The following is a 25,317-nucleotide window of genomic DNA, read 5'->3' on the forward strand; positions in this document are numbered from 1 at the left end:
ATTAATTAATTAATTAAAAAAAACTTGATTCGTGTGTTTTGATAATTTCATAGTCTTTTAAAAAGTTATAACAAGGGTTGGAATTTTTAAATCTCCTGCAGGTCTTCAGATTTCTATGCCATTAAATTACAGTTCCACATATTCATCTTAGTTCATTCCTCAATAATATAACTCCCAACAAAATTACGCTGGGAAAAATGCATACTTTTCGGGGAAATGTGTGGCTCACGGTCCGAGAGATTATTTGTTAAAAGATTTTTGGTTCCCAAATGAAGTCTTCAGATTAACCAAGAATCCTTTGTTTCTCAGTCATCGAGAAACAAAGGATCTAACTGCATATTGATATGTCTACTTGAAGGTCTAGTTTGCAATGTAACATGTGCAAAACATGTTCACTTCTCCTCACTCTAACCAAAATCTATTCCTCCTGATTTTACCCATATTTGTGAATGGCACCACCATTCACCCAACTGCACAAGCCAAAAATCTTGTAGTTAGTTATCCTCAACTCCTTTCATTCTCTCTCACCCCACATCAATCCATCTGCAAATCTCTCTGTTTTACCTTTTAAAAAAATCCCTACTCCGACCATTTCTCATCACCTCCTCCCTGACTGTACTGGTCCAAGCCACGATCTCTTATCATTTAGAATCCTGCAATAACTTCCTAACTGGCTTTCCTGATTCTGGTCTCGGAAAACACAAGCAAATCAACTCACGTCCCTGTTCCCAGTTCTCCAGTAGCTTCCCATCACACTTAGAATAAAATCCAAATTCAATTTAAGACCTACGATTTGGCTCCCAACCAGCTTGCCAAGCCCATTCCCTACCACTCTCCGTCTCACTCACTGCACTGTCATGCAGCCACACAGCATAACGCTGTTTTTCTAACCATCTCAGGGCTTTTGGCCTTTCTATACCGTCTGCTTGAAGTGCTCTTCCGCCGGGTGGTAACCACGGCTCACTCCCTCACTTCATTTAGACCACACTATTATCCCCATCACTCTATCCCTTTCTCTGTTTTATTTTTCATCTCTGTGTGTGTGTGTGTGTGTGTGTTTGCAGAACACTTCCTGTCTAGGCCAGTATTTTAGTTGGTTAATTAGTTCACCAGTCATTGACTTCCCAATAAAACATAAGCTTCATGAGAACAGGGACAGTCTATACCGTTTTGGCTCCAATTCCTAGAACAGTGCCTAGCATACAGGAAGCCCTCCGAAAATGTGTTGCATGAATGACTTGCCAAAGGCAACGGATGCAAATAAATGCATATCCAGGAGATTTCCACGGCTGCCCGCTTCACGCTTCACGCCCTGGAGTTGAAAACTCCAGGGAGACAGCGACACCTCCTCACGGGGTTGAGAGGCTCTCTGTTTCTTTCCTCCTCCCGCCTAGTGGGGGAGTCAAGACTCAGCGGGCCGTGAGGCGGGATGGAGGAGCGGACAGGCGTCCCTCTCTATGGTGTTACTCCCCAGACCCCTCCTCCCTATCACCCGGCGTGCCTCTATGGTTCTTCCTGTCATTAGTCGGGAGGGGGCGCTGTGCGCAGGCGCGAGGTGACGCCGCGGAAGGGCCGGAAGGAGCGCAGCGGCGGCCTCGGCTGCGGCCACGAAGCTGTGGCGGCCGCTCCTGCTGATTAGAAGCTGCGGCGACAGAAGTCGCCAAGCCCGTCTCGAGAGCCGGCGAGTTGAGTGGCGAGTAAGTGTCGGCCGCGGGGCGCGCCAGCTACTCGGCAGGCTCTGTGAGGCTAGTGGCGTCTCCGCCCGGCGCCTCCATTGAGCCCGCGGGTGGGGGTGGGGATGGGGGCGGGGGCTCGTTTGTGAGGGGCGGCGGGGGGCGCTGGCCGGGCTCAGCCGCGGCCCCGACACGAGCGAGCCCGGGACCGCGCGGGGCGCCGCCTAGCGCCGAGCGGCCGGAGCAGCGGGGCTAGTGGCCGAGAGGGAGCGATAGAGGCGCGGGCGGTCGGCGGACCCTCAGCCGCTCCCGCCACTTCGGGAAGTTTCGCGGGCCGGTAGCGCCGAAAGACCGAGTTTCCTCGGCGGCGCCTCACGGGAGGCGGTGGCCGTGGAGCAGAGCGCGGCCGGGGGCGCGCGGGGGGCGACACGCCGTGAGTTTGCACTCCGACGCCCTGGTCAGGGCAGGGGGTGGCGGGGGGCTGACGGGCCGCGGTCCCAAACCCTCCCGACTCGGCTCTGGAGGGGCGTCTTCCCGAAAAGGCGGCCACTGCTGCCCGGCCCTCGTGAGGCCTCCCCGAGTGTGTCAGAACCCTGGGCAGCGCGGGGAACGCGAACCCGACAAATGTGCCCGGAGCGGCGAACGAGGCCGATCTTCCCGCGTGAGATGTGGCCCGAATACCGTGTGGGACGGTTGTCGAAAACTTCAGGCCGCTTCAGTCCCGTGACCAAGCTCACTGAGTGCCTGCAGGGTCCCGGTGATGTCCGCTGGGCAGGGTTCCGACATCAGCGAGCCGAGGGCTCTGTAAAGAACTCGGATGCGTCGTGATAAGCGCCTGGGTAGGGTTGTCCCAGGCTTTTTTATTTTTTTATTTTTATTTATTTACTTATTTTTGGCTGCGCAGGGGCTTTCTCTAGTCGCGGCGAGCGGGGGCTACTCTTTGTTGCGGTGCGCGGGCTTCTCATTGCGGTGGCTTCTCGTGTTGCGGAGCACGGGCTCCAGGTGCGCGGGCTCAGTAGTTGTGGCTCACAGGCTCTAGAGCACAGGCTCAGTAGTTGTGGCGCGCGGGCTTAGTTGCTCCGCGGCATGTGGGATCTTCCCGGACCAGGGCTCAAACCCGTGTCCCCTTGCATTGGCAGGTGGATTCTTAACCCCTGCGCCACCAGGGAAGTCCCTGTCCTAGGCTTTTTGATGCAAAGAGAAGATGACTTACCCTGCTGAGAGAGGGCTGGGCAGACTTTAGTATGCTGGCCTGCTGGAAGACGGCTAAGAAATGGCCTTGCTTCGTTGGTGTTTTGTAGAAGTAATTTATTGCGGCTGGGGGGTAGGGAGTGGTTGAATTTAAGGAAATATTTGGAGAGCCTGGGGCCAGATTTTGGACCTCCCTGTAAACTTAAATAAAGGCTTTAGATTTTTCTCCTGAAGGCAGGCCGCAGCTAATAAAAGAGAAGCCTTGCAGCCCCTTTGGAGAAGTCTAATAAAGGAAGTTGAGATGTGAGTCTGGGAGACAAAGTTTATGGAACAGGATAGATGAGAGAGCCTGTGTTTGCTAATTCTGATAGCTCCTGTTTAATGAAGGTTCACTATATTCTAGGCTATGGTTAAGATCTTTACAGACATCTGTCTTTAGCCAGGTACTGTTCTAAGGATTTTCCATATATTAACTCTTTGACTCCTCAGTGCTGTGGATTTTGTCATTATTCTTATTTTAAAGAGGAAGGAAGGGAGGTGCTGAAAAATAACTTACCTAGTTGCAAAGCTTGTAAGGGTCAGAGCTGGGACTTGAACCCAGTTTGGCTCCAGAGTTCATGCTCCTAATTATCCTGCTATATCTGTGAACTTCTTGTTTGTTCAAGAAGTTCTTCTGGAGTATTTACTTTTGCCAGGCTGTGTGCTATGTCCTGAGGCTATGGGAATGAACGTTTTTTAGCAGAGGAGATAGATATTAATCATAGCTTCCTAAATTGTAGATTATCATTGTGGTGAGTGATTTGAAGGAGTGAGAGGTGTGTGAACAAACACTGGGGTTAGTCCAGAAAGGTTTTTCTCTGAGGAGGTGACATTTAAGATGAGGAACTGAAGGATGAATACAGTTAATTTGGTCAAAGAGAGGCAGTGAAGAAGAGTAACCCAGCCAGAGAGAAGAGCCTGAAGTGGAAGGCAGAAGCATGGAATGTTGAAGGATCTAAACCATGGTCTCTGCAGATTAGTGAATAGGGGGAAGAGGTATGAGGTGGGGCTAGCTATGTCAGCAAGAGCCATATGAGGCAGTGTTTCACAGGCCATGGTAAGGATTTTGGTTCTAACATGATGAGATCTGTGGTTTTTAAAAAAAAAAAAAAACTCAATGCTATATGAAAATTTATCATAGAGTGTAAGCTGTAGACAGTATTGGGATAGAAGGGACAGGATATCACGAGTTCACAGGATATCACGAGTTCACAGTATCAACTGTAAAAATATCATTGAAAACATTGATTTCTCCCCTTTGTGGATGAGGATATGCTGGCTCATTCATCCCAGTTTCTTTTTCTTTATTTTTTTTTAACATCTTTATTGGAGTGTAGTTGCTTTACAGTGTTGTGTTAGTTTCTGCTGTATAACAAAGTGAATCAGCTGTATGTATACATATATCCCCATATCTCCTCCCTCTTTCGTCTCCCTCCCACCCTCCCTATCCCACCCCCCCTATCCCACCCCCTAGGTGGTCACAAAGCCCTGAGCTGATCTCCCCGTGCGATGCAGCTGCTTCCCACTAGCTATCTATTTTATGTTTGGTAGTGTATATATGTTCATGCCACTCTCTCACTTGGTCTCAGCTTACCCTTCCCCCTCCCCATGTCCTCAAGTCCATTCTCTATGTCTGTGTCTTTATTCCTGTCCTGCCCCTAGGTTCATCAGAACCTTTTTTTTTTTTTAGATTCCATATATATGTGTTAGCATATGGTATTTGTTTTTCTTTTTCTGACTTACTTCACTCTGTATGACAGACTCTAGATCCATCCACGTCATTACAAATAACTCAATTTCGTTTCGTTTTATGGCTAAGTAATATTCCATTGTATATATGTGCCATATCTCCTTTATCCGTTTATGTGTTGATGGACACTTAGGTTGCTTCCACATCCCAGTTTCTGAACCAATTTTCAGTTGACAGTTGAGGAAAAATCTCAATGTTATATATTAAACTCTGTAGCTTCCCCACTGAAAATTTTGAATAATTTTTGGTTTAAAACCTTTTGTATTGTAGAAAGATACTGATAGCAGGATTTTTAGAGCTCTTTTAAACTGCTTAAACTCCAGACTAATTGTTTGCATATTATCTGTAATTATGGATGCTATTTTGCCTTAGTTTTTTCATTTTGTTTATGTATTGAAATTAATATGCATTGCATTTTCTTATTCTGAACTCATCAGCTTCCTTGTTCTTTCTTAATAATATCACCATTCTCCAGTCACCTGATCTCAACATCGAGGTCAACTTTGACTACTTGTTTCCTCATGCCCTTCATGGCCAATTACATACAAAAATCCCATTGAATCTAACCTCTGTGGTCAGTATCTTGTATCTTTTTCTCCCTCTGCTTACTGTTACCTGTAGTTCAGACTTCACTGGCTCTTGCTTCCTGGGTTTCCTGCCACTAGATTACACATTGCAGCTAGGTTGATTTTCCTAAAGCACAACTCTTTGCATTGCTTCCCATTGGTCAGAAAATAAACTTAGAGCTCTGCTTCACTTACCTGTTAGCAAACCACCTCCAAGCCTGGTGAGTTAGTATAACGGTTTTATTTGTTGGCAGTTTTTTGAGTCAAGAAATTGGGAAGGGCTCACCTGGGCCTTTCCCCCCACCCCCCACATGCTGTCAGCCAAGGTGGCTGGGACTGGAGGATATACTTCCAAAATGGCTTCTTTATTCATACGCCTTGTCTGAGACTGCTGGAAGACTGGGTTCAGCTGCCCTTTCCCTCTTCATGTAGTGTCAGGGCTTTCCATGTGGCCTCTCTGTCAGGGTAGTCAGACTTCTTACATGGTGACTATGGGTTTCAAGAGCCCTAGATGGAAGTGCTGTTCTCTTAAAACTAAGCCTGGAACTGGCAGAGCATTAAGTTTAGCTTAAATATTGCTGTCTCCACTAAGCCTACCCTGACTACTTGCCCTCTCTCAACTGGAATAGTCTCTGTATTGCACTAATGGGTTTATACTTTGTAGTATACTTAATTGTGTGCATATTTTCTCTCACTGATGGAAGTTCTTTGAGGCAAGATCCATGTTGGATTTTCTTTGTGTTCCCCATGATGCATAACACAAGTTCTTTTATACCATGTGGTGAGCCTGCAATAAACATTTGCCAAACTCTTTTAATGTTATTTTAATTTTAAATGTTAATGTAAATAATACCAATTTAGTATATAAAAATATAAGGAAGCAAAAAATGTATACCTATTACTTAGAAATAACCATTATTAACTTTTCTGTGTTAATTTAATATTGATTACATATTAGTACAGGATTACAAAGAATGGCTAGCCAAATGTTAAGACGAGAAACGAGTATTTGAATTAAAAACAATAATCATTTATAGACACTTTAAAAAATATGCTAGGAAGAGGTTTTGTGGGTGCTGATATGACATGGGCATGTCAGCTTCTCTCAGCCTGTCCTGGCTCTTCTTTGCCCACCTTTCCCTAGAACATTCAAAGAGTTAACCCACTAAATTTGAAACATCCTTTATTACCCCCAAATCAGTGTTGCATAAGTGATGGGCATATTTTTGAAGATTACTCTGGAAAACAGGAACACCACAAAACCCCAGGATCATACAGTATTATATTAGGAGCATCTGGAAGGAAAAGTGGAGAAGTGACATGAATAGAAGAATTGAGAAGAGAAGAAAATGATTTGTTAGAGACAGAGCCAAGGACCCTGGTCACAAGGAAGCAAAGATGCAATTTCGGAAATAATAAAATTGTGTGAGAGAACCATGGGTGATTCCCATCTTTTCCCGACTTTGTTCTCCAAATTTTGTTCCTTTGTTCTCCAAATTTTCTATAATGGTGTAATACTTTATAACTGAAGAAAATCATGATAAACTTATTGTTGTCATATAAGCCATGTTCCTTGACTCTGGTTGTATATGGCTATGATGAAGAGCTCCAGTCTCTGGCAGAAGAGTATGTTTTTGGAGCCACTCATTCATTCAACAACTGTGAGACTCTGGAAGTACAGTTATGAGTAAGACATAGTCAAGGGCATATGGAGAAAACAAAATGCGAACTCCTTCTCATCATGTGTTGATTCATTCATACAAGGAAGTGAAGGGGATAAAAAAAAAAGATCATTAGGACAGTTGTGGGAGGTGGAAGAGAACATAGAAGAATGGTCATCCAATTTTCTTAAATTCTTATAGTATTACTACATAAGATTCTCCACTAGTAATGAAGTGATGAAATATCTCCTAATTTTAGGTTCTAATTTGGAAGCATTAATTGGTATATTTGACTATAGAGTATAATCATAAATGTGTAAATGATTATTTGTATAATTAAAAGCAAGAGGTAAGAACTGAAATATTCTTTTTTGGGTGGCATTTCCTATTTCTGAACTCCACTTTGGTGTCTGATCAATAAGCTAAAAGACATACATAGCTTCTGGCCACTTCCAAAGGGAAAACGAAGTTTCTTATAGAAGGAAGTAGAAGTTTTACTGTGAATAGTTGTAATACTAATGAAAAGTACCTTGGAAGAGGAGAATAAAGTTCTCTCTCCACCCCCCCCCCCGTTTGGTTGTATTATCAACATATTATTAATAAACACTGTGCATCTGCTGTTTCCATTTCACAGGTAATAATAATAGTCATAATGTGACACTTGCTATTTGTCAGTCATTATGCTAAACACTTTATATATGTTTAACTCAATTAATTTTAAAACAACTGTTTTAAACTGTCATTTTAAAACAAATGACAAAACAACTGTATTGTCATTTTACAAATAAAGGAATTAGGCTCAAGAGATTAAGCAGTTTATGCATAGTCACTGATTCACTAATTGGTGAAACCATGGTTCATACTTAGGCAGTCTGCTCTGAGCCCAGATGAGAGGACTGAATGTCAGGGAGTTAAATGACCTTTACAGAGAAGCTAGTCAGGAGTAGAAATTTCATCATCAGACTTCTTTTTTCACTGCAGCTTGGGGCCACTGTACTTGCCATTCATGAGGAATCTTGCTTTTAAAGCATCACTAGTAATCTGCTTAACTACAAGCTTGACAGTCTAACTAAATTAGATATAAAATAAATCACATTTTCCTTTGATTTCCAGTGTAAAATTGAAGGAACCTAGTTATGGTAAAAGAAGAAATAAGCTTGGTTATTGGAATTAAGTGTTCAAAATGCTTTTTTTTTTTAATTAATTAATTTTTGGCTGCGTTCGTTGGGTCTTCATTGCTGCGCGGGGGCTTTCTCTAGTTGCAGCGATCAGGGGCTTCTCTTGTTGCAGAGCATAGGCTCTAGGCGCCCAGGCTTCAGTAGTTGCGGCACGTGGGCTCAGTAGTTGTGGCTCACGGGTCCTAGAGCACAGGCTCAGTAGTTGTGGCGCACGGGCTTGGTTGCTCCGTGGCATGTGGGATCCTCCCGGACCAGGGCTCGAACCCATGTCCCCTGCATTGGCAGGCGGGTTCCTAACCACTGCGCCACCAGGGAAGTCCCAAAATGCTTTTTAAAAATTGTATTTGATGGGACTTCCCTGGTGGTCCAGTGGCTAAGTCTCCGTGCTCCCATTGCAGGGGGCCCAGGTTTGATCCCTGGTCAGGGAACTAGATCCTGCGTGCCGCAACTAAGACCCGGCACAGCCAATTAAATAAATAAACATTTTTTAAAAAAATTGTATTTGAAAGAAAAGTACTTGAATAGGTGCAGTTGAAATTTGATACCAGAGCTCTTTCCATTATACCGTGCTATTTATAAATATCAATAACATCATTATTGTTATTTCAAGTAAGATACTTAAACTTATGCTTGGATTTTTAATTTTTAAACATTGAGATACTTTTGTTCAGTTATACATACCAGAAAGTTATGTTGTAATACTTAAACATAGTTTTGATATAAAATTTTATAGTATCTTAATTTGGAAAAATGATGACATCATTTGATTATCTCTTTATAGACATCATATAATAAGCCAGGGTCTGGGGCCCACCTCCTCTGAAGTACATGATTTCTCACAGGAAGGCAAAGAAAATTGAGATTTTCTTAGGAAGAAAAACCTTGAGTGGGTAGGTTACAGATAGGATCTTGGAACTGAAAAGCCACTGTAGCAGTTATAATTGTCCCCCATTGGTTCTTACTTATTGATTTTCATTCTTGTGATGTCCGTCAGAGTAAAGCAAGAAAATGATTCCAAAATCAAACTACAGAAAGAAATAAAAGCAATAATCCTCTCCTCTTGACCCCCAAATACTGTTTCACAGAGGCAACCACTCTTTTTTCCCCTTAGGGTGACTTTTTTCCCTCTAAGTTTTCCATTGTTAAATACAACACACACACAAAGAAATTTCACCCCAAACAGCTAAGTTTAGGCCTATGCCTAAACTTTATCTAAATGGAGGCATTCAGTATATATTCTTTTATGTCTGAATTCCTTCACCCATCCATTATGGGTTTGTTTTGTTTTGTTTTGTTTTGTTTTGTTTTTAATTTTATTTATTTATTTATGGCTGTGTTGGGTCTTCGTTTCTGTGCGAGGGCTTTCTCCAGTTGCGGCGAGCGGGGGCCACTCTTCATCGCGGTGCGCGCAGGCCTCTCACTATCGCGGCCTCTCTTGTTGCGGAGCACAGGCTCCAGACGCGCAGGCTCAGCAATTGTGGCTCACGGGCCCAGCCGCTCCGCGGCACGTGGGATCCTCCCAGGCCAGGGCTCGAACCCGTGTCCCCTGCATTGGCAGGCAGATTCTCAACCACTGCGCCACCAGGGAAGCCCCTTGTTTTGTTTTTTAAAGGAACCATTTTGAGATATGTCAGAGCACACGGTTCTTTTTTTTTTTTTTTTTTTTTTTTTTTTAATTTTATTTATTTTTGGCTGTGTTGGGTCTTCGTTTCTGTGCGAGGGCTTTCTCTAGTTGCGGCAAGTGGGGGCCACTCTTCATCGCGGTGCGCGGGCCTCTCACTATCGTGGCCTCTCTTGTTGCGGAGCACAGGCTCCAGACGCGCAGGCTCAGTAGTTGTGGCTCACGGGCCTAGTTGCTCCGTGGCATGTGGGATCTTCCCAGACCAGGGCTCGAACCCGTCTCCCCTGCATTGGCAGGCGGATTCTCAACCACTGCGCCACCAGGGAAGCCCCCATTATGTTTTAAGATCCATTCATATTGTGTGTGACTGTAATGGCTTGATTCTTGATGCTGTGTATGTTTCAATTGTATGAGCATACTTCAGTGTATTTGTGCATTCCATCATTGATATGAGTCCTTTTCAGTTTTTGGCTGTTAGGAATAGTGCTGCTGTAAACATTCTTGTGCATAGACCTGGTGCGTATAAGCGTACATTTCTGTAGTACAGATTTTACAGTGAATTGTTGAGTCTTCCAGGATTTATATTTTCCACTATAAATGATAAAGTATCAAGGATTCTTTTTTGCACAGTTGTGGTACCAATTTCCTCTCCTACCAATAGTACTTGAAAGTCCCCATTGCTCCAAATCCTCAGCAACACTTGGTCATCAATTTTCAGGCTTCTAGCAATCCTTATGGGTATGCAGTATCTCATGGGAGTTTTTTGCCTTTTACAAAAAAAACAATATATAAAACATGTATGGCTTAATGAATTATTATAAGGTGATTATATGTACTACTTAGGTCAAGAAGTAGATCATCCCCAAGCCTCCTCTATGCATGCTGTCCTGAGCATAATTCATTCCTTCCCCCTGAAATTAACCATTAGTCTGATCATTTTCTTGTATTTCTTTATGGTGTTTTCACCTGAGTGCATCCCTATTAGGGTTCCTCTTCCATTCCTTTTCTTTTTCCTTATAATTTATCTGTTGTTGAACCTGAATCATTTGACCTGTTAGTTTCCCAGAGCCTAGATAGGTGTTTGTCAGGCTTAAAAAAAAAATCATTCCTCCCTGGAGAGCCTTTTGAGACATTTTTTTCTGATTCTCCCCCATTAAATACTAAAGAATAAGATTTTGTTGGGTGGAATTGAATTTGGGAGGATGACAAACCATTGTAATATATAAGATCTTTTTACCCCCTTGCAGAATTGCCCCCATTGAGAATACCTGATCTAGATGGCATAATTAACGGTGTAATTCAAAAATTTCGTTTTTCAGGTAGCCTCTATTCTAAAAATTAGGCTGTGTCCAGATCTGATTGTCTCTGTCAAGACAGTAGATAGTGTTCTTTCCTCAGCAGGCAGTTATGTCTTACTGTCTCTATGATGTTAGCAGTCAATGATATTCAATGTCTAGGTCCAGTAATTTTTTTTTTTTTTTCACTTGTGGGATCTTAGTTCCCCGACCAGGGATTGAACCTGGGCCACCGGAATGAAAGTGCCAAGTCCTAACCACTGGAATGCCAGGGAATTCCAAGGCCCAGTAAATTACTGAGGATTGTAAAATGGTGATATTTTAATTGAATTTTTAAATTAATACTAGAATAATTTTATAAAGAAATGATTTCCGCATCTACTATTTGGTTATCCAGTGATATAGTTTATATAGAAAAGGCAGGAAAATGCCTGATTCTTTGCCTTTGTTTTACCAGTTTTAAAGATAATGTATTGGTTGACTATCATCTTTTGAAAATGACCTTTTAAAAAAATTATGAACACTTTCATTTATACATTTTCCTAAGATGTTTGTACCATATCAATTATTATCTTTACTGAAGTTCAAAATGTTCCATCTTTTGCCAGTGGAAGCCTCTTCAGGAATTTATTCTGACAGGATTCAGTCTTTGATAAGTAGTCTTTGATAGCTTCCTTGATATGTGATATGACAAGATGTTCCATGTTCATTTTGTATGATTCCTGCCCCAGACTTGGAATTAGTAATTTGTCCCAAAAGCCTTCATCTCTTTCAATGAGAAATAGTATTTCAAATAATCTGGGCACTATGGATGTTCATTGCTACAAGCAGGTCTTGTTTGAAAACTTTTTTTTTTTTTTGGATGGAAGTAATATATTTTACAAGTTTATACTAATATTTATAATTCAAATTTAGGACTATAGTGGTTTTACTTAACTTACTTTATTGCTTCTATATTATAATTCCTTTTTTCCACACTAAGAATCTTGATTCTTAAGGACACAGGGATTGATAGAATTAGAATATGCTATAACTTTGTTTTAACACACCCAAAAGTGTCAAAATGAAAGTCTCAGAATGTCAGCACCCACATGATTAAACAACTTTAAAATCTTTCATATGCTTCTGTCTTCCATAATTTTTATAATTGTACTGTATCATTCAATCTTAGTTATAATTTAATCTTAGTACTGCAAGTAATTATGTATTTCATGTTTACCACTAGTCTTTGTGTCAGTGTCTCTCTAGTCATTTTGGTTGCCTGAAGCTTGCTTTTCTGTTGATTCCTCAGGAAAATCTTGTAGGAAGTTCTTGTACATTGTTAAGTTTGTGCACTTTTTCCTTAAAATACGTTTTGCTGGATATAAAATCTGTGGCTCACGTTTTTTTTTAAAGTATCTTAATCTGTTTTCAGGTGTCTTAAAGCATCACTGTAAAAATCTGTTAATAATCTTAATTTTTTCTGTTATAATTCTCAAGCCCAGATGCTAAAGGATTTTTTTCTTTCTTTCTTTAAAGTCCAGTAATTTTACTAGAATGTGTCTTGATGGTTGTCATTCTGGGTTGCTTTCCTTAGGTATGTACTGTGCTCTTTTGAAATGTAGCTTTAACATTTTTACTTTAGGAAAGTTTTTTTTTTTTCAGTCACAATTTTTTGTGTTTTCTTCCCTTTCAGTTTATTCAAGAGCTCCTTTATCTCTTCATTTTTCTATTTAAAATTTTCCTTTCACCTTTCAGTTCTCCTAAAGCAGTATGTGTTGTGTTTATTAACACTTGTGTTTCTTCTAATTTAGTCTGCATTCCTAAAACACTTTATTTAATTTCTTTTTCTTTCCTGAGATATCACTTCATTTCTGAGTTTTTCTAGTTCTGATTTATGTTGTTATTTTATGTCTTATATTATTTTCTTAGTGTCCCTTAGGTTGTTACATCTTTCTGGCATGTTGTTATTGTTTATAGGGATGTTTTGCTTCTTGTTTTTCTTACACCTTTGTATGAGATTTGACATCAGTTCTTTTCTTTGTTAATTTTTACTGAAATTAGCTTTTTTGGACTTTTTAAAAATTTTTTATTAGAGTATAGTTGATTTACAATGTTGTGTTAGTTTCAGGTGTACAGCATAGTGATTCAGTTATACATATACATGTATCCACTCTTTTAGATTCTTTTCCCGTATAGGCCATTACAGAGTGCTGAGTAGAGTTCCCTGTGCTATACAGTAGGTCTTTATTAGTTACCTATTTTATATATAGTAGTGTGTGTATGTCAATCCCTGTCTTCCAATTTATTCCTCCCCATGCCCCTTACACCCTGGTAACCATAGGTCTGTTTTCTACATCTGCAGCTCTGTTTCTGCTTTGTAGATAAGTTCATTTGTACCCTTTTTTAGATTCCACATATAAGCAATATCATATGATATTTGTTTTTCTCTGACTTCCCTCAAAAGACAGTCTCTGGGTCCATCCATGTTGCTGCAAATGGCATTATTTTGTTCTTTTTTATGGCTGAGTAATAGTCCTTTGTATATATGTACTACGTCTTCTTTATCCATTCCTCTGTTGACGGATGCTTTCTTGGACTTTCAGGAGATGTAGTTTAGGATAACTTCTTCTAACTTCACAGAGCTCCCTCTTCATACAGTGTTCAAAATATGGCAGCTTGCTTTTTAAGACTTCTTGATTCTGTTCTCTATGTTTATTTAGACCTAATTTCTCTTTCCTTTGTTTCTATCTTACTCAGTTTAACTGTTCCCAGCATTTTCTTCTCACAGGGCTGTGTCCTGCCAGGGAGCCCTGGTTGATGAGTTTCAAAACTTCATGGGTCCTAGACTGCTATATCTTTTTCAGATCTTACAGGGTCAGGGCCTCCTTGCACTTACCCACTATTGAATTGAGCAAAACTGCTTCGTAGTATTAGCTCCTTTCTCAGATTGGCCTGCGTGCTTTGCATTGAATTCCTGTCGGTTATTTGGGGTTATATATTGATACTCTTCTCAGGTTTGAATGGTACCCTGTGCTTTCTGAGGCACCAGTGATGCTTCAGAAATTGTGTGGCTCTTGGTGGTTTGTCCTCATGTGCTTGCACTTTGGAGTTTGTGGAGACTCCTTTGTTTTGTCTTGTTTTTTTTGTAAACTGGAATTCTTGTAACCATGGAATTTTTTTCTGTTTTTATTTGAAAATTTGGGGAGATTTAAAAGCTATGGTGCCACCATTACTGCCATCTTCCCAGAATTTATTTATTTATTTATTTATTTATTTAATTTATATTTGGCTGCTTTGGGTCTTTACTGCTGCGCACGGGCTTTCTCTAGTTGCAGCGAGTGGGGGCTACTCTTCATTGTGGTGCGCAGGCTTCTCATTGCGGTGGCTTCTCTTGTTGCGGAGCACGGGCTCTAGGCGCACGGGCTTCAATAGTTGTGGCTCACAGGCTCTAGAGTGCAGGCTTAGTAGTTGTGGTGCACGAGACTAGTTGCTCCGCGGCATGTGGGATCCTCCCGGACCAGGGCTTGAACCCGTGTCTCTCGCACTGGCAGGCGGATTCCTAACCACTGCACCACCAAGGAAGCCCCCATTTTTCTTTTAAGTTGTCTGATTCTTCTTTTTTTTTTTTTCTCTATTTTCAGTTAACATGTAGGAGTTCTTTATATTTTCTGGATAGGAGTCTTTGTTATATGTATTGCAAATTTCTTTTCCCAGTGGCTTGCCTTTTCACTCTTAATAATTTCTTTGGTGAACAAAAGTTTTTTGTCTTAATGTACAATACTTCAGTCTTTTCTTTGGTGGACAGCCCTTTTTATTTCCTGTTTAAGATATCTTTTCCAGCTCCGATTTGTGAAGGTATTTTCTTATGTTATCTTCCAGAAACTTTATTATTTCACCTTACCATTTAAATCAAGAGTTACCTAAAATTGTTTTCATCTGAGGCATGAAGAAGAGGTCTAGTTCTTTGATCTTTCCTATCTTCCCAAAATATCGTTTTCCAGTACAGTGTCATATAGTTTAAAAATCATGTTTTTCCACTGCTCTGCAGTGCTGCTTTTGTCATAAATCAGTCGTCCATATGTGAATGAATCTGTGGACTCTGTTCCATAGGTCTATTTTTCTCTTCTTTTGCCAATACCACATTGTCTTAATTACTGTAGCTTTATAATAATAAGACTTAATATCCAGTAGTATAAATTCTCCATGTTTTGTTTTTGTTTATGAATGCTTTACTTATTCTTGGCTCTTTACATTTTTCTGTAAGTTTTAGAATCATCTAGTACATATCCATTTTTAAAATCTGACTAAGGCTGTCTTAAACTTGTAGACCAATTTGGGGAGAATTGACATCTTTACAAACTGGAGTTTTCCAACCCACAAATGTGGTATGTCTCTCCATTTATTTACTCTTCTTTAATTTCTCTCAGTGGTGTTTCACAGTTTTCTGTGTAGAGGTCTTACACATTTTTCATGTGTTTATCCCTTGTTATTTGATTGTTTTTGATGCTACTCTTCTAAAATGTCTTTTTTTCTAATTGTTTCATACTAGTTCATTTTTTGTATATTGGCCTTGTATCTAGAGATTTTGTTATTCATTCATTCACTTATTCCAGTGGTATCTCTGTGTACAGTTACACATACAGATATACATAATTTTGTTCTCTTGTAATCTTCTAGTATCTTTATTGTTTTCTCTTTCATGTAATCTATCTGGAATTGATGTTGATGGGTGGTATAAGGAATGTATCAAGGCTCATTTTCTTCCCATATAGATATCCACTTGGCCCAGCAATGTTTATTGAAAAGGCCATTCTTCCCACTGCATTTCAGTAACACCTTTGTTTTTATGTGGGTGACCAGGTGTATGTGGCTCTGTTTCTGAACCCTCTGTTCTATTTTTGTGTCTTTGCATCAGTACCACAATCTTATCTGCAAATAATGCCACTTTTATTTCTTCCTTTCAACCTGATATTTTATTTCTTTTTATTGCCTGACTGCTTGCTACAGCCTCCAATACAGTGCTGACAAAAAAATGGTGAAAACTCTCCTCAGTTTCAGAGAGAAAGCTTTTCAGTGTTTCACTCTTCGGTGTGAGGATTGCTCTAGTGTTTTTGATATGGCTTTAATTAGATGAAGGAAATTCACTTCCAGTACCAATTTGCTGAGAGATTTTAGTCATGAATAGGTGTTAATTTTGAACACTTTTTTTTTTCAATTGCAGTGACTATGTAGTTTTCCTTTATTCTAGTAATGAACGTTGCATTGCTTTGGTTAGGATTTTTCATTTGTGTTCATGAGAGATTCTAGTCTTTCTAGTAATGTTCTCATCATCATTCAGTATAAAAATTGTGGTAGCCTCGTAAAATGATTTCAGAAATAATGTTTGCTCTTTTTCTGTTCTCTGAGTTTTTGTAATACTAGTTACATTTCTTCCTCAAATGTTTAGGAAACTTTACTGGGCTTGCTGTATTCTTTGTGGGAAGGTTATTAATTACTTATTCCATTTCTTTATTTGATAGAGATCTATTGAAATTTAATTTTTTTTTGTTCAGTTGTGGTAAATTGTGTCTCAAGGAGTTTATTTCAATTAAAATTTCAAATTAAGTGGTATAAAGTTATTCATGGTATTTTTTATATTGTGGAGTCAGTAGTGATGTCTTCTTTAATACTCCAGATGGTGGTAATTTGTGTTCTCTCCCTTTTTTCCTTAATCATTCTTGATAAAGGTTTATCAATCTTATTAATCTTTTTAGTTTTTTTGTATGTTATTAATGTTTTTAGAGAAACCTTTTTGCTTTGATTTTTCTCAGTTTTATGTTTATAATCTGTTTGAATTTCTGCTCTTATAAGTTTCTTCTGTCTACTTTTTCTGGGTTTAATTTACTGCTCTTTTTCTAACTTCTTGAGATCAAAGCTTAAATCAATGATTTTTGGGTTGTTTTTTCTTCTCTAAAGTATGCATTTGGACCTGTAAATTATCCTCTCAGCACTGCTTTAATTCCATCCCACAAATTTTAATGTGTTTTGTTTTTATTACCTTTCAGTTCAGTTAAAATAGTTTCTAATTTTCAATGTAATTTCTTTTTTAACCCATGGGTTGTTTAGGTTGCTTTATTTCTAATACTTAGTAATTTCCAATTTATTTTTCTTTTACTGATTGTTGTCATACAACACGTGCTGTATGATTTCAAGCCCAGCAAATTTGTTGAGGCTAGCTTTATGGCTCAGCATGTAGTCTGTTCAGTAAATGTTCCTGGTGCATTTGAAAATGTGTATTCTGCAGTAGTTAGGTGGAGTGATCTATAAATGTCAGTTAAGTCAGCTGTTTGATAGTGCTGTTCAAGTCTTCTGTCCAGCTGTAGGTGTGGATTTGTCTTGTTTCTTTAAGATCTGTCCATTTAAGCCATATATATTTTGAAACTGTGTTATTAAGTTCATACAGGTTTAATGTTGTTATATCTTCTGTGAGTTGACCTTCTTATCTGGATGAAATCTCCCTACTTGTCTGTAATAATACTTGTAATATCCATTTTGTCTGATATTAGTACACTCATGCAGTTTTTTGTGGGTTTTGTGAAGAGCAGGGGGATAAAATAGTTAAAAAGAGAATTTCAACAGAGAACTAGAATTTATTTTTAAAATTCAAATAGACTTTTTTATTGACATATAGTTGCTGTACAATATTATATGTTATAGGTGTACAATACAGTGATTTGCAATTTTAAAAGGTTATATTCCATTTATAGTTATTATGAAACATTGGCTATATTCCCCGTGTTGTACAATTGGTATATCCTTGTAGCTTATTTTATTTTTTATTTATTTATTTTTTTAATTTTATTTATTTATCCATTTATGGCTCTGTTGGGTCTTCGTTTCCGTGTGAGGGCTTTTTCTAGTTGCGGCAAGTGGGGACCACTCTTCATCGCGGTGCGCGGGCCTCTCACTATCGCAGCCTCTCTTGTTGCGGAGCACAGACTCCAGACGCGCAGGCTCAGCAATTGTGGCTCACGGGCCTAGTCGCTCCGCGGCATGTGGGATCTTCCCAGACCAGGGCTCGAACCTATGTCCCCTGCATTGGCAGGCAGATTCTCAACCACTGCGCCACCAGGGAAGCCCTGTAGCTTATTTTATACCTAATATTTTGTACCTTTATTTCTCCCTACCCCTATATTATTGCCCCTCCCCCCTTTCCTGTTACACTGCTTTGTTCTCTATATGTGTGAGACTCCTACTTTTTTGTTACATTCAATAGCTTGATGTATTTTTTAGATTCCACATATAAGTAATACTTTACAGTATTTGTTTTTCTCTGTCTTATTTCACTTAGCATAATGTCTTCCAAGTCCATTCGTGTTGCTGCAAATGGCAAAACTGTGTTCTTTTTTTTTTTTTTTTTAATTATTATTTATTTATTTATTTATTTATTTGGCTGTGTTGGGTCTTCGTTTCTGTGCGAGGGCTTTCTCTAGCTGCGGCAAGCGGGGGCCGCTCTTCATCGCGGTGCGCGGGCCTCTCACTATCGTGGCCTCTCTTGTTGCGGAGCACAGGCTCCAGACGTGCAGGCTCAGCAGTTGTGGCTCACGGGCCTAGTTGCTCTGCGGCATGTGGGATCCTCCCAGACCAGGGCTTGAACCCGTGTCCCCTGCATTAGCAGGCCGATTCTCAACCACTGCGCCACCAGGGAAGCCCTGTGTTCTTTTTTTTTTATGGCTGAGTAGTATTTCACTGTATAAATATACCACATCTTCTTTATCCATTCATCTTTTGATGGACACTTAAGTTGCTTCAATATTTTGGCAATTGTAAATAATGCTGCGATGAACATTGGGGTGCATGTATCTTTTCGAATCAGTGTTTTTGTTTTTTTCAGATAAATACCCAAGAGTGGAATTGCTAGGTCATATGGTAGTTCTATTTTTAGTTTTTTGAGAAACCTCCATGCTGTTTTCCATAGTGGCTGCTCCAGTTTATATTCCCACCAACAGTGTACAAGGGTTCCCTTTTCTCCCCATCCTCTCCAACATTTGTTGTGTTCTTTTTAATGATGACCATTCTGACAGATGTGAGTTGATATCTCTTTGTGGTTTTGATTTGTATTTCCCTGATGATTAGCGATGTTGAACATCTTTTCATGTGCTTGTTGGCCATCTGCATTTCCTCAGATGGACATTTTATAACTAAAAACTACAGTGTCTGAAATTAAGAACTTATTAGATGAGTTGTTTATGTTTGATGTTTGTTTTCTATTCTTTTACTTTAAATATTTCAGTTTTCTTGTACTTACAGTGTTTATCTTGTAAAACACTCTTAGTTGGGTTTTATTTATCCATTCTGATAATCTTTGCCTTTTAATTGCAGTAGTCTGTTTATGTAATATAATTTCTGATACAGTTGAATTATTTAAAGTTGTACAGCATAAAGACTTGACTGACATACACTGTGAAATGATTACCGCAATAAGTTTAGTTAATATCCATCCATATAGATACCAAAAGAAAAAAGAAAAAAATTTTTTCTTCCTATGATGAGAACTTTTAGGGTTTACCTTTTTAGCAACTTTCAAATGTACCAGACAGCAGTGTTAGCCTTAGTTCCCATGCTGTACATTACATCCCCAGTACTTGTTTATCTTATACCTGGAAGTTTTACCTTTTGACCACCTTCATCCAATTCCCCCACCTCTTGTAAACACAAATCTGATCTCTTTTTCTGAGGTTTTTTTTAATAGTTTTGGGTTTTTTGTTTGTTTTTAGATTCCACATGTAAGTGAGATCATACAGAATTTGTCTTTCTCTATCAGACTTATTTCACCTAGTATGATGCTCTCAGGGTCAATCCATGTTGTCTCAGATGTCAGGATTTCCTTCTTTTTTGTAGTTGAATAGTATTCCATTTTCTTTACCCATTCATCTGTCAGTGGACACTTAGGTTGCTTTCATGTTTTGGCTATTATAAATAGTGATGCAGTGAACATGGCAGTGCAGATATCTTCAAAGTATCGAGATATTTCGTTTCCTTCAGATATATACCCAGAAGTGGAATTGCTGGATCATGTCGTAGTTCTATTTTAAAATTTTTGAGGCACCTCCATATTGTTTTCCTTAGTGGCTGTTCCAACTTATAATCCCACCAACAGTGTACAAAGGTTCCCTTTTTCCACATCCTGCTAGCATTGTTATCGCTCATAACAATGAATTTTTGAATGAATGATAGCCATTCTGACAGGCAGAGGTGATTTTGATTTGCATTTCCCCCATGTTTAGTGCTGTTAAGCACCTTTTAATATACCTGTTGGCCATTTGAATATCTTATTTGGGAAAATGTCTATTTAGGTCCTTTGCCCATTTTTTAAAATTGGATTATTTGGGTTTTTTGCCATTGATCTCTGTGAGTTCTTTATATATTCTGGGTTTTAGCACCGTATTAGGGGTTATGATTTGCAGATATTTTCACCTATTCCATAGGTTGCTGTAATTGAGTTTTTAATTTTCCTTTTTTTTATATATATATAAATTTATTTATTTATTTATGGCTGCTTTGGGTCTTCATTGCTGTATGAGGGCTTTCTCTAGTTGTGGTGAGTGGGGCTACTCTTCATTGCAGTGCACAGGCCTCTCGCTGCGGTGGCCTCTCTCGTTGTGGAGCACAGGCTATAGGCACACGGTCTTCAGTAGTTGCGCACGTGGGCTTAGTTGCTGCCCGGCATGTGGGATGTTCCCGGACCAGGGCTCGAACCTGAGTCCCCTGCATTGGCAGGCAGGTTCTTAACCACTGCGCCACCAGGGAAGCCCTGATTTTACTTCTTGAAAAATGTTTTTTAGTTCCTTATTTTGTTTAATTTTTCCGGTTTAATTTTACTTTTTTAAAATATACGTCCCATCTGTTCTTTGATCCTTTGCTGATGTTTTGTATGTTCTTTTGCAGTAATAGTTTTTTTTATTTCCATTTTTTCTCTTCTGTTAGGTTTTTATTTATTTGTTTATTTATTTTATATAAGCTGCTATAGATACACGTCTTTATTTTACTTTATTTTATTTTTTTGACTGCACGAGGTCTTCATTGTTGTGTGTGGGCTTTCTCTAGTTGTGGCAAGCAGGGGCTACTCTTCATTGCAGTGCGCGTGCTTCTCATTGTGGTGGCTTCTCTTGTTGCGAAGCACAGGCTCTAGGTGCGTGGGCTTCAGTGGTTGCAGCACGCAGCCTCAATAGCTGTGGCTCGCGGGCTCTAGAGCACAGGCTCAGTAGTTGTGGTGCACAGGCTTAGTTGCGCCATGGCATGTGGGATCTTCCCAGACCAGGGCTCGAACCAATGCTCCCCTGCATTGGCAGGCAGATTCTTAATAACCACTGTGCCACCAGGGAAGTCCCATCCTGTTAGCTTTTTAGTTATTCTTTTTTCTTTTTATTTATTTATTTTTTATTATTTTGTTGTTGTTGTGCTGGGTCTTGGTTGCAGCAGGTGGGCTCCTTAGTTGCAGCTCGCCGGCTCCTTAGTTGCCGCTTGCCTGCTCTTTAGTTGCGGCACACGAGCTCCTTAGTTGTGGCACACAAACTCTTAGTCGCCGCATGCATGTGGGATCTAGTTCCCTGGCCAGGGATCGAACCTGGGCCCCCTGCATTGGGAGTGCGGAGTCTTAACCAGTGTGCCACCGGGGAAGTCCCCTTATTTTTCTTTTTCTTCCTTTTTAATTTATTTTATTTATTTATTTTTTGGCTCATTGGGTCTTCATTGCTGCGCACGGGTTTTCTCTTGTTGTGGCAAGCAGGGAGCTTCTCTTGTTGCGGAGCGTGGTCTCTAGGCACGCAGGCTTCAGTAATTGTGGCACGCGGGCCCTAGAGCACAGGCTCAGTTGTTGTGGCACACGGGCTTAGTTGCTCCACAGCATGTGAGATCTTCCCAGACCAGGACTTGAAGCCACGTCCCCTGCATTGGCAGGCAGATTCTTAACCACTGTGCCACCAGGGAAGCCCCTATTTTTCTTTTTAGTGGTGTTTTCACGATAAGCTTAGAATGCTACCTTGACCAGGTATGTGGGAAGAGTTTTGATATTCCCTTATTCTTAATTTTCTTTTTTTTTCTTTTTCAGACTCTTTGGAACAGGTAGTCACCATGTTTAGATATTAGCAAGCACATAGGTGTATGTCTGCATTGGAAAATGGCAGAGGGAAACAACAATGAAGAGGTAATTCACTTGAACAACTTCCACTGCCACCGGGGACGAGGTAAGTGTTCTCACTTTCTCTCTTTCATCATTGCTTTTTCCCTTAGTGTTACAGTTATATTGTCTTTGAAATGAATCTGTTCTGCACCATGCAAAACCCAGAGACGTTTCGTTTTTAGATCTCAGGACATCAGGTTTAAACGGACTCGTCAGACTAGAATTTTGTGTCAAATGGTGATTCCTGCTGGCATGAATGAAGTTTAAGAATCTTCTATCACAAGTAGATTAGATCTTAAGGGGTAGGAGTATGGGAACTGTGGTAGTTCCTCAGTTTTTGAAGGAATGGTGACTGCAGAGGAGTGCTCCTCCAGACCTATACATTCTGAAAGTACTGAATCTGCTGCTAAGCACTTCTGGTCCCTCATACAATACTTAATTTCGTTTTTGCCAGAAGATTCTGGTTTAGCCTTACAAGGAATTTTAGGACGTGTATTCTTTGACTTTACAGTTTAAAATTGGGGGAAATTCATTGATTCATAAAGGGAAGGGAGCCTACATTTCTCTAAGATTCTTAAATGCACATGAAATTTCTTATCAGATCGTAATTCACAGTTATATCTAGACTAAAAGGAAAAACGTTATGCTGATGAGTAGGAAAAGATCATAAGTATAAATTCCATGGAAAAAGTTATACCATTTCTTGTGTGTTTTCCCGTTGATAATATTTTGTGCTTATGAAGAAGTTTTTTTTTTTTTTCCAGCAGAAGGTAAATTATATATATATGGCTTTCAGATCATTTAAAATTGAGCAAATTTTATTAAGGAAATAAATTGAGAAAAACAAATTTGTTTAAGCTACGCAAATTATGAAAACAAAAGAAATACTGAATTTTTTAGGATTTTATTAATGTGTATTCTAACTTGGTAGTGACTGTAGCCATAATTTATTGTGATTTAGGAAGTTTTAAATCCTACCTGTAATTTGTACGTATGATCATTTCCAAATTTTCTGAACATGTATATCAAATTAATATTGTGATTGTTTTTTTAACTGGGTCTTAAATATACTTCAACAAAGTTTCTTAAAGAGCAACTAATTTCTTCTGGGAAATCATCGGCTTTAGAGGTATATTTTTCTGTTGGACACGTTTTGTGTATTTTGCACCCATCGTGAGGAATTTTGTCGTGAGGAATGTGTGAGGAACTATACACATTTTAAGTGTATAGTTAAGTGAGTTTTGAAAAATGAATATACCCATATAACCACCACCTCAATCATGATGTAGAACATATCCAGAAAGATTCCTATATGCCCCTTTGCAGGTAGTCCTCACCCCACTCCTGAACTAAGGAAACCACTGATTTGCTTTTTGTCACTATACAGTTTCATATAAATGGAATCATACAGTATTTACTGTTTGTCCTGAATTTTTCTGCACAGCATAATTTTTTGATTCATCCATGTTGTTGCATGTATCAGTAATTCAATCCCTTTTAATTACTGAATAGTATTCACCTAGAATTCTATACCCAGTGAAGATAGCCTTAAAAATAAAGGTAAAATAGGGCTTCCCTGGTGGCGCAGTGGTTGAGAATCTGCCTGCCAATGCAGGGGACACGGGTTCGAGCCCTGGTCTGGGAAGATCCCACATGCCGCGGAGCGACTAGGCCCGTGAGCCACAATTGCTGAGCCTGTGCATCTGGAGCCTGTGCTCCACAACAAGAGAGACCGCGATAGTGAGAGGCCTCCGCACCGCGATGAAGAGTGGCCCCCACTTGCCGCAACTAGAGAAAGCCCTTGCACAGAAACGAAGACCCAACACAGCCATAAATAAATAAATAAATAAATAAATAAATAAAATTTTAAAAGTAAATAAATAAAGGTAAAATTAAAAAAGATTAAAAGTGCAACAATAAAAAAAGGATACATTATACAAGTAGTAGTCCTCAAAACAGAGCTGTTAAGTCTGTATATTATCAGATAAAGTAGACAATCCAGCCAGAAGTGTTAATAAAGATAAAGAATTCTGGGAAAGATAGAGTCTGGGAAGATAGAACAATTCTAATCTCTATAGAGTAGTAATATGGTATCAAAATATACAAAGAAAAAATTGACAGAACTAAAAGGGGAGTTGGACAAATCTACAATCAAAATGGGAGATTTTAACATGTTTCTTTCTATAACTGAGAGAGACCAAGCACACAGAAACATTTGTATGAATATGGAACACTGGAAGAACACGATCAACAAACTTGACATAATAAACATATATGATGGGATTGCCACTGTACTCGGGACAGATCCCGGCGGCTGAAACCCTGTCTGCCCTCCAGGCCGCACACCAGGTGTTGCTGTCTCTAAGCTGAATCTGGTCCCCTTTTTTGAGCAAAGAGCCCTGGGATGTGAAGAAAAGGAGACAACAGTCATACACCCAGAGTGTGAGTACAGAGAGACCTTCAAGATGGCAGAGGAGTGAGACGTGGAGATCGTCTTCCTCCCCACAAATACATCAAAACTACATCTACATGTGCAACAACTTCTACAGAACACCTACTGAACGCTGGCAGAACACCTCAGACTTCCCAAGAGGCAAGAAACTCCCCACGTACCTGGGTAGGACAAAAGAAAAAAGGAAAAACAGACAAAAGAATAGGGACGGGACCTGCACCACTGGGAGGGAGCTGTGAAGGAGGAAAAGTTTTCTCACACTAGGAAGCCCCTTCACTGGTGGAGACGGGGCGTTGTGGGGGGGGGGGTGGAAGCTTCAGAGCCACAGAGGAGAGCACAGCAACAGGGGTGCAGAGGGCAAAGTGGAGAGATTCCGCACAGAGGATGGGTGCCGACCAGCACTCACCAGCCTGAGAGGCTTGTCTGCACACCCGCTGGGGTGGGCGGGGGCTGGGAGCTGAGGCTCAGGCTCCGGACGTCAGATCCCAGGGAGAGGACTGGGGTCAACTGCATGAACACAGCCTGAAGGGGGCTAGTGTGCCACAGCTAGCTGGGAGGGAGTCCGGGAAAAAGTCTGGACCTGCCTAAGAGGCGAGAGACCATTGTTTCGGGGTGCGCAAGGAGAGGGGATTCAGATCACCGCCTAAATGAGCTCCAGAGACAGGCGCGCGCTGTGGCTATCAGCGCAGACCCCAGAGACGGGCATGAGACACTAAGGCTGCTGTTACAGACACCAAGAAGCCTGTGT

General features: G+C 40.2%; 1 protein-coding gene across 8 annotated transcripts in view; it reads left to right on the forward strand.

Annotated features, from left to right (window-relative positions):
• Window positions 1-1,528: 1,528 nt before the first annotated feature.
• Window positions 1,529-25,317, forward strand: part of RNF216 (ring finger protein 216) — a 184,486-nt gene continuing 160,697 nt past the window's right edge. For all 8 annotated transcript variants that reach the window (XM_082360924.1, XM_082360925.1, XM_082360926.1 and 5 more), the window contains exons 1-2: window positions 1,529-1,697; window positions 22,046-22,181. In XM_082360924.1, coding sequence (XP_082217050.1) covers window positions 22,115-22,181 — 67 coding nt within the window. In that variant the 5' untranslated portion in view covers window positions 1,529-1,697; window positions 22,046-22,114. The remainder of the gene's footprint in view (window positions 1,698-22,045; window positions 22,182-25,317) is intronic.

The sequence above is a fragment of the Balaenoptera borealis genome (assembly GCF_965194805.1).
Source record: "Balaenoptera borealis genome assembly, chromosome: 16".
NCBI lineage: Eukaryota > Metazoa > Chordata > Mammalia > Artiodactyla > Balaenopteridae > Balaenoptera > Balaenoptera borealis.